The 15829-nt window shown below is 46.1% G+C and overlaps 1 protein-coding gene across 1 annotated transcript in view; it reads right to left on the bottom strand.

Moving 5' to 3' along the window:
* Nucleotides 1-10330, bottom strand: part of SNTB1 (syntrophin beta 1) — a 221247-nt gene extending 210917 nt beyond the window's left edge. Inside the window, exon 1 of the mRNA XM_082601674.1 lies at nt 9707-10330. Coding sequence (XP_082457800.1) covers nt 9707-10280 — 574 coding nt within the window. The 5' untranslated portion in view covers nt 10281-10330. The remainder of the gene's footprint in view (nt 1-9706) is intronic.
* Nucleotides 10331-15829: the final 5499 nt, after the last annotated feature.

Below are 15829 nucleotides of genomic sequence, written 5' to 3'. Positions count from 1 at the left end.
CCTGTCTCCCCTCTGGGTTGTTCTATTTTAGAACAGGAATTTCATCTCATCCCTCTACAGATTTTTGCTTCAATCTACCAACAAGGTGTCACCTTACAAACATTAGAAGGAAAATTATTTTAATAAATAGTTGTGTAACAATTTTACACCATACCTCATCAATTCAAACTGCCCATTTCTTTTCATATTTTATCATCTCTGAATTGGGGGATGGGCCTTAAAATCTCTGAAGGTATGGATGGAAACCAAGTTCTTGCAGAGTATTTATAATTTCTCCTATCATTCATCGGGGGGCCCTCTCTATTTGAAAACACTTTAGATTAGATTATCTGCCTAAGTACTTTTTAAAACTCACACTGACATTGTATATTCAGACCTAAATATTTATTAAAACCAACTTGCAATTCAAAATTATTGGAGATATATTCTTCCTTCCTTCTACCAGTACCAAATTTGAAATGAGTGCCTTCGTTGTCCCTTTTTCTGTGATGGGTTTATTTTTCATTTGTTCCTGCATTGAAGGCATAGCCCTTTGGTGTCCCAACTTTATGCAGGTAACCTATCAGACTTCCCATCTTAGACAGTTTTTTCTTTCTTAAGGGTACATAAACAATGATATATCTTCCACTGGATGGTCTCTTGGAGACCATGAAACACAGTACTAAATAATAGAATAAAAAACTAAAGTATATTTCTGACTTAGTAATGATTATATAAATATTTTACATTTTTTGTAAAAGAAACATTTGGGTTTCTCTGGGTTAATAAGATCTCCACATTCCTATAATCACTAGAAAAATTGTTAAAGAGTTTTGAATTTTGCTGTGTAGGTTAAATCCCTACTTGCCTACTGTTCCTTCACAAAACACTCTTCTGCATGTTCCTGCATATCAGCATTTTAAGACACAGTTCACATTTGCCCACTAAAAGCCACAGCACCCTATGCTGTGGTTTGGTTGATGGAAAGCATCTGATGCGACTAAAAATCATCAGTGAAATACACCCTTGTGGGATCATAATTCACCCCTGCAAGGCAAACGAACTCTCCTAAGCCATCACTTACATCATTTGGTTCCCTAACATGGCAAATCCCAAGCTGTCCCTTGTGCCCCCTAAAAGGCTTTATAGAACATACGATTGAACCCTTCATTTAACTTAGAGGATTGAACCCTCTGTCCAAAAATAATACTTAGATAAGCATGAGACCTGACATATTACACAGTTAGTAATTATTTAGTGCAGACTACATTGCAGGCAATGAACTAACCACTTTACATACATAATCACTCTACACCTTACAATGAACCCACTGATTAAGAAATTGAAGCTCGTAATTAAGTGCACAAGATCACACAGGGAGAAAGAGGTAGCTTGCAAATTCAAGCCCAGACAAAATAAATCCAAGGCCCACCCTCTGAACCATTGTCTTTTACCACTTTGAAAAAAAAATAAAATTGCGAAAGGAAGACACAAGAGCAGTTTGAACAGCAATGCAAACAAACGGGACATGTCAACTGCAGTCATCCTCAGCAACCCGTTAAATTTTAGACAGAGCCTCCCACATTTATGAACATGCTAAGAACGAGGCTTCAGTTCACAGGGAGGCGCAGTTTTTAAAAGTACTGAGATAAAGTACGGGTCATCCTTTTAAGATCCATGATAATCATTATTAATCATGAACCTGTCCATCTTGTCTATTCTGGGCTGCTCATTTGTGTGGGTCTGTTAGGATATTTACTTTGTGGTGCACATTATGTATTTTCTCTTAAGTCTCACTCTGCAGGCCAGAGCTAAAGGCAAGCATTATTATAGATCAAAGCCAGTGAAGTGGGTAATGAGGTTTGGTATGTAAAACACCTGTTATAAATACGGGGGGAAATTCTGGCTTTTCTTTAACATTAACTGCTTTGAAATGCATCATCTGAAGTAGAATTCTTAGTAGGCCACTAGCTGCCAGAGAATAATTTCCCTTTGCCAAACAGAACACTGGTGCTTTGGTTAGATGTCTTTCACAAGTGTGGAGCCATGTGCAGTGAGTTATTTTTATACATACTTCATGGGGTGATGGCTAAAATGCACCACTGAACAAGAACATCCCCTATCCCGGCAGAAAGAAGGAATTGAAGGACCATTCCAATCAGCTTCACTTAAGGAACATGGTCTGAATTCTCAGGCTGATACATAAGCTTAAAAAAGAAACAATTAAAATATCTAAGCAGAGAGTTTTCATCTCCTTGGGTAGAAAGCGTTCTTACTTATTCAGATGTGTAGGTCCCTGTGCCACAGCGGGGCAAAGGCAAAGCGGTTATAAATATAACACGAAAAGGAAAATTAATTACATTTTCGGATCACTTTTAAAATCATGCCTGGCTCCTCTTTGGTCAACTGTCCTTCAAGACTGGTCTATGTTAAGTAAGTGCTTCCTAGGTTTATAAAGTCCCTTCTTTATCCCTCTTCTCTACAGGAAAAGGTATAGTTTTCATTATCTGATGCCAAATGTTTATCACCACAGTCCAACAGCAGGAGTGCTGGAGGATGGGAGTCATAAAAAAAGGGTCATTGCTAAATCCCCCAATTTCTTCTCTCCCTCCCTCCCTTCCTTCCTTCCTTCCATCTGTCCTTCCATCTTTTCCTTTTCTAACACATTTTAACAGCCTGATGTCTGCCAGGTACTATGCTATATTTGCTGGGGTCAAAATCACCCTATTTGTCTTACTAATCTCAAGTACTTCACAATCAGCCTCAAATGCCCTACCTCTCTAATTACTGTAAGGCTCCCAAAATCAGGGGCCAAGGCTTATTCCTCTGAGACTTCTTTTGGTCCCCACACGATGTCTTGAGTTTGTGTAGTGTGCTGCAGAAGAGCCGATGGGGTGTTAGATAATCTGATTTCCAGCTCTGTCATTGACAGGTAACCTGGGACCAGTCACCTAACCCTCCTGTGCAAAAGGCAGATTGTAACACCTGTCCAAGCATCCACGAAGGGGTGACCTGGTGATGAAATCATGTGAGTAAAGCCCCTTTACAAACCTAAGCCTTACTCATGGAGTTGCCCCCAAGTATAATTCAGGGTCAAGTGGCCGTGTCCCAGGGTAGCTGGGTGGAAACAGGGAGCCAGCCATTTCACTAAAGCCCTGCCAACCTCATGCTAGAAGCATCGCCCTAGAGAGCAAGCTTGAAATGTGAAACCGAGCGTGACATTTCCCTGCCTAAAACGCTTCACCCTCAGAATGAAATCCAACTCTGTAACAAGGCTTACCAGCCTTGCCCCCTGCTCAATTCTCTGGTCTTTTTTCACTCTTGGCCCTCATCAAGGTCTGAAGGTCACATTCTACCCGCTCAGCCACACTGGGCTACAGCTGATGGCCAAGCTCTTTTTTAGGCTGCCCTGAGGCATCTGCCTTCCCTAGCCCTAGAGGGGCTCAGCTGCTCTTCCCATGGGAGACCACAGCATCCCATAAAACCCTGCATGTTGCCCTTTTCACTCCATCCTGTAGTTGCCTGCATGGTGCTGATCCGGTGCTGATCTGTGTCTGTCACTCCAATGTTGCTTCTTGAGGGCAATTCCCTAGTGGGGTGTGGCACATAGAAGACATGGAATAAATAACTCATTGGAGGCATAAATAAATGAATGAATGAAGAACTCCTTTGCAATGAGACAGGAAGTGATGCTTTACTGTGGTTCAGTGTATTCATGAAGTCCTACCTGGGAACTCTGCACCATTATGACTTCAGCAAACCAGATGTGGTAGCAGAAAAATTATCCCTCCCCACCACCCCCTGAAAAGAAGATGCCTAGTCTCCAGATCCTGTGAGTATGTTACCTTACATGGCAAAGGGGAATTAGGGTTGCAAATTGAATTAGTCTTGATAAACATTAACTTTAAATGGGGAGATTATCCTGGATTATCTGGATGTGACCAATGTAATCACAAGGGGCCTTTAAAATGCAAGAAGGAGGTATGATAGAGGTTGGAGTGATCAGAGGTGAGAAGGACTCAAACTGCTACCCCAGGCTTAATGGAAGGGAGCCATGAGTCAAGGCATGAGAGTGGTCTCTAGAAGCTTCTGGAAAAGAGCCTCCAGAAAGGAATGCAGCCCTGCAGATATGTTGACTTTAGCTCAGTGAGATCTGCATCAGGCTTCTGACTTTAACAGCCTGTAAAATAGTAAATTTGTGTTTTAATTTACCAGGGTTTCTAGTTATTTGTTACAGCCATAGTAGAAAATGAATATTTCAAACAAGAAAGTAGAAGAAAGACCTCATAACGACAAATCATTCCACCTCTTGGAGCTTCACTTTCCTAATCAACAAGTTGAGGATAAACATCCCTAGTCCGCTTATTTAATACAGCTGTTCATGAGGATTAAAAGCTTTAAGGCTTGTGCTTAAATCTCAGCCTCAGCATTTATTCACTGTGTTTCTTTGGCAAGTGGCTTAATTGATCTGTGCCTCAGTTTTCTCATCTGTAAAATAGACATACTGATAGCACCAGGTTATTGTGAGATTCCACTGATTTAGTCCACGTAAAGTGCTAAGAACAGCATCTGGTACAAGGTAAATATTATATAAGTGTTAGCTACTATCACACGTGTAAAAAGAGTTTACAAAAGGTTAGGCATTATAAAGTGGTAAAGTAGAATTAGCATTCTTACAGAACACTGGTTCTTAAGAGGTTGGTTCTTGCCCTTCCCCAATAGCAGTTCATAAATTTATGGAGGCATTTTAGAGGTCAAGGTGGGTCATGCTGGCATGTGACTAGCATTTAGTGATAGCCACCAGGGATCCAAGATACCCTGCAACATCTGAGCCAGTCCTTCACAGTGCAAGATTTTTCCAGATCCCAAGTGATACTACATACCCCTACCCATCTTCATTTGTAGCTATGCAGCGATAGTAATTTTACATACAAGTCCTAGCATCTACCTCCTTCATTATGACCTCTGGTGTAGTTGTACCATGCAGTTATCTATTGAAACATATTTTTTATAATTCACTTCATTTCTTCATTTTTTAATGTTAATAATAGTAAAATAATAGGGCATTATTTTGATTTTAAATTTAAATTGGAGTTAGGTTATATTTATGAAATTCATTTCATGATAATAAAAGGGGTGTTAGAAAGATTTGTTAATAAAAGTGTGTTGGGTCTGAATTGATAAGATATGAAGTGAAATAAGGTTTAGAGATGGCTGACCCCAGCTTTCTAGCTTTCCAATGAAGAGAATTAAGGTCCAAAGAAACAAAGTATATTGCAAAAAGTGTAATTATTAGTTAAAAGATAACTCAAGTTTCAAGATCCTAATTCCAGGGTTCTTGGGTATTCTTTAAGAATCTGTACATCCTAAATAAATTAATATTCTTTAAACTTCAAATTCTCATCCAACCCTGAGATTGTATGACAGCGAAATCCCTTCCCTTCCCTTGCACCCTGCCATCTCCCTGCCCCAACATCCCTCCTTCCACCACTGGAGAAAGTGGTTATGAAAGTGACATTTTAGATGATCTCAACAGACAAGCATTCCTGGGAGCGGTACTGAGGGAGGAACTTTGATGGAGAAGGTTAATGCCAACAACTGTCTCTGACTTTCTCCTTTGCGTTTCCATTTTTTCTAGTCTAGTTCCATAAGTGACCTTTGTACCCAAGGATAATTCTGTCCACCCCTCACCTCCACTTCCGGAACATTCTGCACTCCTTGATCTCAACAAAGTTCTGAAGAAACTAATTTTAGGGTCGCTTCAGTTACGAAAAGGTTGATATAGTCCAAATTATGATTTTACTATTAATATAAGGGCAAAAACCTCTTCCCCCATCCCCCCTTCTGTACCCAAAGCTGCCAAAGACGTTTATGCAGGTATGCCCTGCCCAGCTCCAGAGGGTGCACCCCTGGAGTTATGAGGTTGAATATCTGCATGGCTGAATGCAGGGTCCCTGTTCCCACCTCCCTAAAATGGGAAATGAGTTCACAGTGTGAAGATTTCTGATCTTAACTTTGATGCACGTTTGGTTTAACACTGACTTAACTGGCATAGTTTATTCACTCTTTAAGTCTGAATTGCAATTGAGTCTCTTTGCCCGCCATGTGTTCAATGATGGAGGCTCGGTCCCCTTGTAAATTTGGGCCATATCGCAGCAGCTCCCTCTTGATAGCCAGACACTTGGTGATTAGGGCTTTGAGACTCAATCCTCTTTCCTGTCTCTCCCTTTTGAGTGGTCTGCACAATTGCTGTTTCCTGCTCAAGGCTGTCCCAAGCATGTCAGCACATTCGAGGAGTGGGGAAGGACATCTTGAGCCCAATCACTGATGAAGCTTCAACTGATTCAAGCATGCAGTTGAAGCAGAAGCTCAGAGTATCAATTTCACCTCGAGGTTTTAAGTATGAGCTTTTAAGTCTGATAGATCTGGATGCCTTCTAGCTCTGGTAGTTTATGCAAATAACCTGTAAACTTGAAACTTGTAAAGTCTGTAAACTTTAGTTTCCCATCAGTAAAATGAGCAACGGTAGCACTAACCTCATGGGGTTACCAGAAGTGTACACGAACAAATGTAAGTAAAACCTGGCACATAGTAAGTGCTCAACAGATGTTAGCTGTTGCTGTGATTCTCTTTTCCCAGAGCAAAGGTCTCCTAACATTACAGTTCTATAGTACAAAAACAACAACAAAAAAAAAACAATAAAAATTTAAAAATATAAACTCCAGTAAAGGAATGGGAAAGCTGTGTCCCTTAGAAGGGGCAATTTCATCTTCACGTGAATTGTAAAAATAATCACAGCAGGCATTTGATACATTCTGTCCCGCCCACCCCCCTTCCGGCCTTTTTAAATTCTCAGAGTGCTCGTCCATACAGCGGCCCAGTAAGTAAGCATTTCTTTATTCTCATTTTTCAGAAAACACTGAAACTCAGGGAGGTTGACATCTTCTGTGGCAGAATCTAAGACTGGAATGCTGGCATTGAAATTTGCTGGGCGGGGTTTCATTTCACAGGATGTACCATTAGTAGAGGCAGTCAGTCTCCACTAGGGGGCGCATGTCGCATAATGGGGGTCATATTGGCTGCGGTTGAGGGATGAAAATAGTCTCCATATAATATATCTGCCATATAATTTTATTTATATTATATAAAAATATATAAATTTTATTTATATTATTTTATTTTATGCCATATAAATATATCTTTAATACATCTCCCTTAGCCCTCTGGTCCAACTAGATTACATCAGCAAAGACTTTCCTATGTAGAAATTCTGAAATCAAGACGGCATTTCAATGCAGTAGCAAGTAGATAGGTGATTTTATTATTAAATTTTTTTCAAGATTTTTTTTTTTTTGATGTGGACCATTTTTAGTCTTTATTGAAGTTGTTTTGGTTTTTTGGCTGTGAGGCATGTGGGATCTTAGCTCCTGGACCAGGGATTGAATCTGCACCCCCTGCATTGGAAGGCGAAGTCTTAACCACTGGACTGCCAGGGAAGTCCTGATAGGTGATTTTAAAAAGTCCTTCCCGTGGTTCTGAAAAGTCCCTTCAGCTGGGAATCCCTGTACTAGGCCAAGCTACAAAAGAAAGGTTGTGTGCTATTTGATTTGATGATACATGATCATTCCCACCTCATTTCGGACCAATACTCTCAGAAGAAGAGACACTGTTTTTGGGGGTGGGTGGGGGAGAGGGTTTCTTGCTTATCTTAATAGCAGTCAATTTCTGAAAACTCAGGCTTGGAATAAGACTGCTGCCCAAAGCCCAGGTGGGTCGTGTCTAGGAAGCCCATAGGTCTGCCCCTAGAGGTCCTGCCTGGAACACACAACAATCCGTTGTAAGAATGTTACCTTCAGAGATTTTTACAAAGCTCACTTTTCAGTTGCTGCACAAATAAAGTCATGCAACTGCTTGACTTTTTTTTCTTTGTCTAAGTTTATTTTAAACTGTAGCGAGTCACATTTTCTTCCTCTTTTGGGGTGAGAGAGTTTTTTTGTTTTGTTTTGTTTTACTTCTTTGCTAAATCACTATTCATTAAAGTGAAACTGAGAAGAAAAGAAGAGACATAATGAAGGACAGTGCCCGAAATAGAAGTGACCTGCCTTTGTGCCCCCTGATATTTTGCAGTAAATATTACAAGCCAAGCAGGTGTCCAGCCGTTTATAGTCCAAACTACACTTGGTCCAGATTCCACCTGCCCCTTGTCACAGAAGCCGACACACACTTGAATCAAGAAAACTTTTTTTGTTTACTTATGTTAACCATAAAGCCAAAGCAAATAGCCTTCCACTTTCTGGATCCTCGGTAGCAATTAAATATGAAGACATCACAAATCCTCTAGACAAATAAGGGGGAGGGGGGGAACATGTATTCTAGGCCAGGAGGTGGGCCATGTACCAGAGAGTTGCATCAGCTGTTACAGGGAACAGTTGGTTTCCCAACTTCGAACTTTCTGGGTTTCACACACCAGCACCACAATTGATGAGCAGGAAATTGACTTAAGTGCTTAATTTAGGACTTAAATCAACCACCTGGTTTACAAGGTCTCAGTTGAAACATTGCTTCAATGGCCATGGGTTCATTTATTCGTTGACTCAGCAAGCATGTCATGGAGCTCAAGGGAGATGACCCATAATTAAATCAAAGACCCCACATAACTCAAACTAGAGCGGGGAAAAGCTGGATAAATAGATATTTCCATGACATTAGTGCTGAAAGAGCTACGTACAAAGCAAGCTAAGGGGCAGAGCGGCAGGCATCAAGTGAAAAATGCAGCTGTAGTGGGAAAGGAGAATGCGTCATCCCCTTACCACTGCCCTCTGCCCCACGTAACGCCCCACAGTCACAAAAGGGCACAAAACGGTGCTACCTATTCTGCTCACATTCGGTAACTAGGAGGATGGGGACATAAGATCTCAAGAGAGTAGTTTCTAAGACACCTCACACGCAGGGGAAACTGTTTACAAATGCAAAGTTGTTTCCACATCACTCCGGGGAGATGGAGGGGAAACACCGGGGGAAGATGCAGGCAGAAACACCACTTCACCAGCCCTCCACCGGAGCAACCTGGAATCCAGACGGACCGGCCAAACACCTGGCAGCAGAAGTGAACTTTTGCATAAAGCTGCACCTCACTTCCCAGCCCTGGGCACAGCTCCCGAGCCAGAAGCCCAGTTTCCAATTTGAAAGGAGGGAAGTCGGGAAGGGTGGTGGGAGTTCTAGCATTCACACGTTGCCACCCCTCTCTGGCCCCTTTGAGATTCAACCCTTTTTTTAGCTGGGCAGCCCAGGCTCCTGAGAAGAAAACTGTGCCAAAGCAGAAAACTGTCAGAGCTGCTATTACTCAGTGAGCTCGCTTCGGAACGCGGGCGCGTACCCTTCGTTGCCAGTTTCACTTCCAGCCCCTACACTACACAAGGATTTCGCGCGGATAAAAAATGAGACATCATACGCCTCCGACCCGCTGCTCGGCACAGAGTAGGAGCTCAAGAAACCCTGCTCGCCTCGCCCTTTCCTACACCCCTGACGAGTCAACGCCTGGGACGACCCTAGGGAGGGAACAAGTTGCCCCCAGGTGGGCAAAAGTTGTCAAAACTCCGCCAGCCGCGCGCTGCGGCCCCCTGGTGGGTGACAGCACGCGGGTGGTTGTGAGGATGCGGCTGCGGTGGGGGGGGGGGGGGTCGTGCGCTGCGCATCCCGAGCGGCCCGCCCGGCGTTAACCCCTCACCTTCCAGCAGCACTTCCTTGCCAGCGCGCTTCAGCGCCTGCACCGCCTCGTCGTGGGTGGCGTCCCGCAGGTCGGCCCCGTTTACGGACAGGATGGCGTCCCCTACGTACAGGGCTTGCGTTTGGTCCGCCGCCAGACCCTTGAAGATCTTGCTGATGAGGATGGGCATCTTGTTCTCCTTGCCCCCCTTGATGCTGATGCCCAGCCCGCCCAGCTCCTGCTTCAGCACCTTCACGCCGCGCTTCTGGTTCGAGATGGACTCGGGCACCTGCTCGGGCAGGTCGGTGAAGGCGGTGCGGACCCCGGCGGGCGAGTCCGGGGGCTGCGCGCCGCCCGCGCCCGGGTGCCCCGCGCCGGCGCCCCTGCAGAACGAGCCATTGGTGGCGGTCCCGATGCCGTTGTACGCCGCAGCGCCCTCCTCGCAGCTCAGAATCAGGGCGTCCTCGCTCAAGTTCACCAGAACTTTGTGCCAGCGATCCCGCACCAAAACTTCCAGCAACCCGCTCCGCTGCGCTCGGCCGCCTCCCCCGCCGGCCGGCCCGGCCGCCGCTGCCGCCGCCGCCGCTACCGCCATCTTTCCGGCATTCTTAAAATGCCATGTGATTGCAAAAGGGGGGAAAAGTGGGGAAGGGTTGCGGGGGGAGCGAGGAGAGCGCGCCCCGCAGGGAGGAGGCGGGACGCGGGACTCCACTCCGGGACTTCGCCAAAGCGCCCTGCGCGAGTTGGCAACCGCGGCGCGGCCGGTTCCCCCTGGCCTGATCCTGGGCGGGGTGGAGCAGCCTAAAAGAAGGAGAGACAGAAACAGGAAAGGGGAAAAAAAACCCAGCTGCCAGTGGCAAAACCCCAAACCGAGGGGAAGCCGCGCGTAACGGCTAAGCGCCGGCGAAGGTCGGTAGGGGGAGGGCGGAGACCCAGCGCCCGGCGGCCGCTCACCTGTTCCAGCGGCAGCAGCCTCGGCGGTCACACGCCGCGCGTCCGCTCGACCCTCCCCGCCTCCCTCCTCCGAGCGCACGTCGCCGCAGGGACAGCTTCCCCTCCACCCCGCCCCAGGCGTCTCTTCTCCACTCGCCCTTCTCCGCGGGCGCCCGGGCGCCCACACCGCACCTTGGCGTGGTCTGTGTGTCCTGCGTTGGTCCCCTCCCTGTATGCTCCCAAGCCCCCTCCCCTTTCACACCTTCTGTTGAATCGCCTCTCAGTCCTAACCCCCAGGGGTGTCTAGATTCAAATCTCCTCCCTCTGGCTTCCTCAAACGAAGTCTCGGCTTCTCCTGCTGAGTTCTTACCTGCCTCTCCTTTCCGCAGGGACTCTCAGGTAGACTCAGGCAGAGGCCCTGGGTTCCCTGAGAGTCACGAGGGAAGGCTGTCCCAAGACCCCAGAATGAAACGTCAGCATAACCCGAGTGCGGGAAACTTCTTTTTAAATGCAGGACATCTTTCTGCCGGGTCTCTGGAGAGGTGTCTTTGCTGGCTAGGGTTTTCAGCAGGTCGCTGCCTGCCCCAGACCCCAGGGACAGATGTTCTTCCATTTCTAGCACATTATATGCTCTCTGCTTCTGACCTATCTTTTTTTTTTTCCCCCAATGCCACCCACATGCTTCCTGTGACATTCTCTTTCTTCCCAAGATCCAATATAGAAAGTTCACCATTTAAGAAATCAGCTGCAATGGACTGTCTCTCAAAATTTCCTTTATGAGTGACTTATGTGGAGCTCAAGCTGCGTTTTTCCTGGGAAATGATATTATAATCATTGGTTACCTTCCCAGGCCAATGCGGAAATGCCAACATAACCCATGTCTTAGATGAACCTCCCAGAACCCTCCTGGTCCTTGAACCTCTCAAGTTCTCCCCGACCCTAAGCAGGTCTCATGGAACTCTGGAAGGGTTTCACACTTCTCCTTTCCCTCCTCTTCCCTCCTCTCTCTGCCCTCTCTCCAAAAACCAAAACAAAATTCACAAATCTGGGAATTCCTAAAGGTAAACCCAACCCAGCAAGGTGTCAGGAGGAAAGAAATCTATTGAACACATTCCCACTGATGTGTATTATCACTGGAAGTTCTCTAACCCTTCCAGAATGACTCACACATTTAATTGAGAATGTTTAAAATCCCAGACCAATCCCTAGAGATCGGGTGGTTGGTATTCCAGGCAGGGTCCCAGAATGAAATGGAAACTTTTTTTTTTTTTTTTTTTTGAGGAAAAGAAGTCACTGCAGGTAGGTCCAGGGGAATGCTTAGACTTATACTTCTGCTTGTAGCATCCCTATTTCCTATATTTCTAACCCACCAGTGTTCCAAAAACTGTTTATTCTTTCGTGTAAAGGTACCCACGGCCGGGACAGCACAGGCGGCTCCACCATTGGGTGGGAAAACCGTCTGGGGCTGCCCTCTGCTTTAGAGGCTGAGGACCCACACACATCACTCTTCAGGAGTGCTGCCAAAGGCACAGAGGTGGAGATAGGCACCAGGATGCCAGTGTGATGATTTAGAAATCAAAACAGATCGCCCTTGGACTGAAATCCTCCATTCACATCACACCTGTATCTTGCCTCTGTGGTCAAGCGATGTCAGAGGCCCAGGCGTAACTAGAAGTAATGTATCAATTTGCCATAAGAAATTGCAAGCTCTGGGATGGGAATTTCTCAGAATCTCTGTGATAAGCACCTTTTTTCGGGTAAGCAGCGCTGCATGGGAAGGAGTAGGTTGCTTGTTGAAAGTGGCATCAGAAGGAAAAGAGCAAATATTCAATATCATTAGGCCTGAGGCATACATGTCAGCCAGAGATGCCTTCACCAATGGAATTAGAGTAATAGCCCCTATTCCAAGAGCTTTATACATGTTCACTTAATCCTCCCAGTAATTCTTGGGGATACTTACTATTATCATCTCTCCTATTTCACAGGTGGAAAAGTGGAGGTACAGATTGGAAAACTTGCTCTGGTCCTGTAGTTAATAAATGGCAGAGTCAGGATACAAACCCGGGTATGAAGAATTTGGAGTCTTAATCGTTGTCCTACACTCTCCTAAAAATGCTCAGAATCTGTCAGCCCCAGTGTTCACCTTGGACTGAGGCCAGCCTTTCCACTGGGAGGAAAGCCCTGAGGGTTAAGACCCTTCCCCTAGATATGTGTAGAAAGGTGCAGCCAGCCTTGTCTCTCTGGCCTCTCCTGCTTTCCAAAGTTAGAGCACACCCGGCCCTTCCAGAATTGACACATTATTTTCTTTAGACATGTTAGTAAGTTGAAGCTGATGACTATTGTGGTCTTGCTGGCCTAAAAGCCCTTTCTTATCCCTCACACAGCTCTGCATATCTGGCCCCTGAGCAGTAAGGCTGACCTTCAAAGGTAAACCTTACGTACCTCATTTCTTGGTTCTAGATGGGACTACTGCACCGCAGCCCTGTAATACTTACAATTAGGACAGGTTATGTTCTCTTAGGTCTCCCCTTTTGAAGAATGGTCCCTGGACAGGTCTGAAAAGACTACTAGCTTCCTCACTTTATGCGTGTGGCATTTGAAGCTTAGAGAAGAGCAGTGACAAATCCAAGGCCACATGGTGGGTTTGTGACAAAGACACAACGGGGTTATCATGAATCCCAGTCCAACTTGAGCATTCCAGATATTACCCCTGAAGTCGCCTCCTCCTTTTTTTAACCGGATTTCTTTCTTTCTTTTTTTTTTTTTTTTTTGCTGTATGCGGGCCTCTCACTGTTGTGGCCTCTCCCGTTGCGGAGCACAGGCTCCGGACGCGCAGGCTCAGCGGCCATGGCTCACGGGCCCAGCCGCTCCGCGGCATGTGGGATCTTCCCGGACCGGGGCACGAGCCCTCGTCCCCTGCATCGGCAGGCGGACTCTCAACCACTGCGCCACCAGGGAAGCCCTGACCAGATTTCTTTTACTCAGCTCTGTCTCCAGGTCTGTTTCCTCCTTCTGTCCTAAACTTTTCTTTCTTTTTTTTTTTTTTTTTTTTTTTTTTTTTGCGGTACGCGGACCTCTCACTGTTGTGGCCTCTCCCGTTGTGGAGTACAGGCTCCAGACACCCAGGCTCAGCGGCCATGGCTCACGGGACCAGCCGCTCCGCGGCATGTGGGATCTTCCCGGACCAGGGCACGAACCCGTGTCCCCTGCATCGGCAGGCAGACTCTCAACCACTGCGCCACCAGGGAAGCCCTGTCCTAAACTTTTGACTTCCATTCCCACCCAACCCAAAGCGAGATCTTCCCACGGGTGCCCCTTTGCTGTGGGAGGTGCATTTTCCTGCAGATGTTTGGGTGGACTTAGGCTTGCAAAAACAGGTCATGAAATCCTCAGCAGCACAGAGCAGAGGATAGTGATGGAGCAGCAGCAGCACGTGGCAGAAGGGGTCCTCATTCCTTCCACAAAGTTTTGTGGTGCATCTGTCCTGTCCCAGGCACTGTTCTAGGTTCTGTGATATGCGAGCAGACAAATGGTAGGATGTGCCCTATGAGGCTTACATCATAGTGGGCGGTAGGGTGGAGGTGGACAAAGACTGCAAACATAAGACACTTTCATGGAGAAGTAAGTACCAGGAAGAAAATCAAGCAGAGCAATAGGGTCTAGAGTGACTAGGGGCAAGGGATATCTATGGGTGGCCACCATTAAGGAAAGCCTTTGTGAGGAGGTGACTTTTGCCTGAGACATGGATGTTAAGAAGAGGGGAATCTTGCAAAGATCTAGGGAAGAGGGTCCCAGTGAGAAGGAAGAACCAGAGCAAAGCACCTGAGATAGAACTAAGCTTGCCTGGTTCAAGGGACCAAGGGAGGCGGGCATGGCTGGAGCAGCCCCTGGGAGGAGGAGAGAGACCAGAGGGGAGATCAGAGAGATAGACTGGGCCAGACCACAAAGGAGGGCCTTGGGGGATTACAGCCCAATCCATTCTCCTTGTCCTCTTTGAGCCTCAGCCATCATACATTTTGGATTGTCAGGAACTGTCTTAATGACAACTACAGTTGGCCCTCTGTACCAGCAGTTGGTTAAATCCGTGGATGCGGAACTTGCAGTAATGGAAAGCCGACTGCTCTAGGCCATTTAATATAAGGGACTTGAGCATCCTCAGATTTGGGTATCCTTTGGGGTTCTGAAACCAATCCCCCTTGGATAGCGAGAGACTGTATTACTTCCTAATACCTACGGAGTCAATTTTTACTGGTTAGAACACATGCTCCATTGTTTAGGTTTGGAAAATCGGATCGTTGTACTTTTGATGCTGTTTCCTGAAGACAGATTGAGCATCTTTAGAGGGATTTATCCAATTACAGAATGGAGTTTGGATATAAGGGATTCACCTTGTGAAGACGAGGAGGCAGAAAGCTCCTTGATATCTGGGGGGAAATGAGAGAACAGAATGAGAGAGGAGCAGGAGGGTACTTGAAAGGCAGAACTCCTAAGTTGAGGTCTACCTATGTACATATGTGTTGACCAAATGCTTACTGAGTACCTGCTCTTATAAAACACTGAGGAAGGTGATGGAGACAGGCACACCCAAGGATGCAAAGATAATTAAGACAGGAAGACAGACATGTACATAAAGAGCTCATGGGGAGAATGAGATGGCTGCAGTACTGAGTGTGAAATGAGTGGAAGCAGCCAGATTCCAGATGCTGAATCATAATTCTGGTTAGTGACTCATTTTATTTCTTCTTCTCACTATTGAAACTAAAACTGTGCAACTCAGACTGGGACTTGAACCCTCAGGCTGCGACTCGAACCCAGCCAAAACCCAGACTGGGACTTGAAACCCCAGTCTTTCAACTGAGATCACACACCTGGTCTCAGGAATTAATGAAGCTCAGGTTCTTGATGTCTCGTCACAGAAAGAATTCAGTGAGAGACAAAGTGATAGGTAAGAAGTGGATTTATTTAGAGAGAAACACACCCCACAGACAGTGTGTGGGCCATCTCAGAAGGCGAGAGCAGCCCCAGGGTATGGGGTTGTCAGTTTTTATAGGGGTGGGTAATTTTGTAGGCTAATGAGCGGGAGGAGTATTCTAGCTATTTTGCATAAGGGGTGGGGATTCCCAGGAATTGGGCCACCGCCCACTTTTTGACCTTTATGGTCCGCCTTGGAACTGTCATGGCGCCTGTGGGTGTGTCATTTAGAGTGCTGAT

This window comes from Mesoplodon mirus (assembly GCF_964341445.2).
Source record: "Mesoplodon mirus genome assembly, chromosome: 16".
Lineage (NCBI taxonomy): Eukaryota > Metazoa > Chordata > Mammalia > Artiodactyla > Ziphiidae > Mesoplodon > Mesoplodon mirus.
The sequence above is the reverse complement of the archived record's forward strand: the minus strand, read 5'-3'. Positions and strand labels throughout refer to the sequence as shown.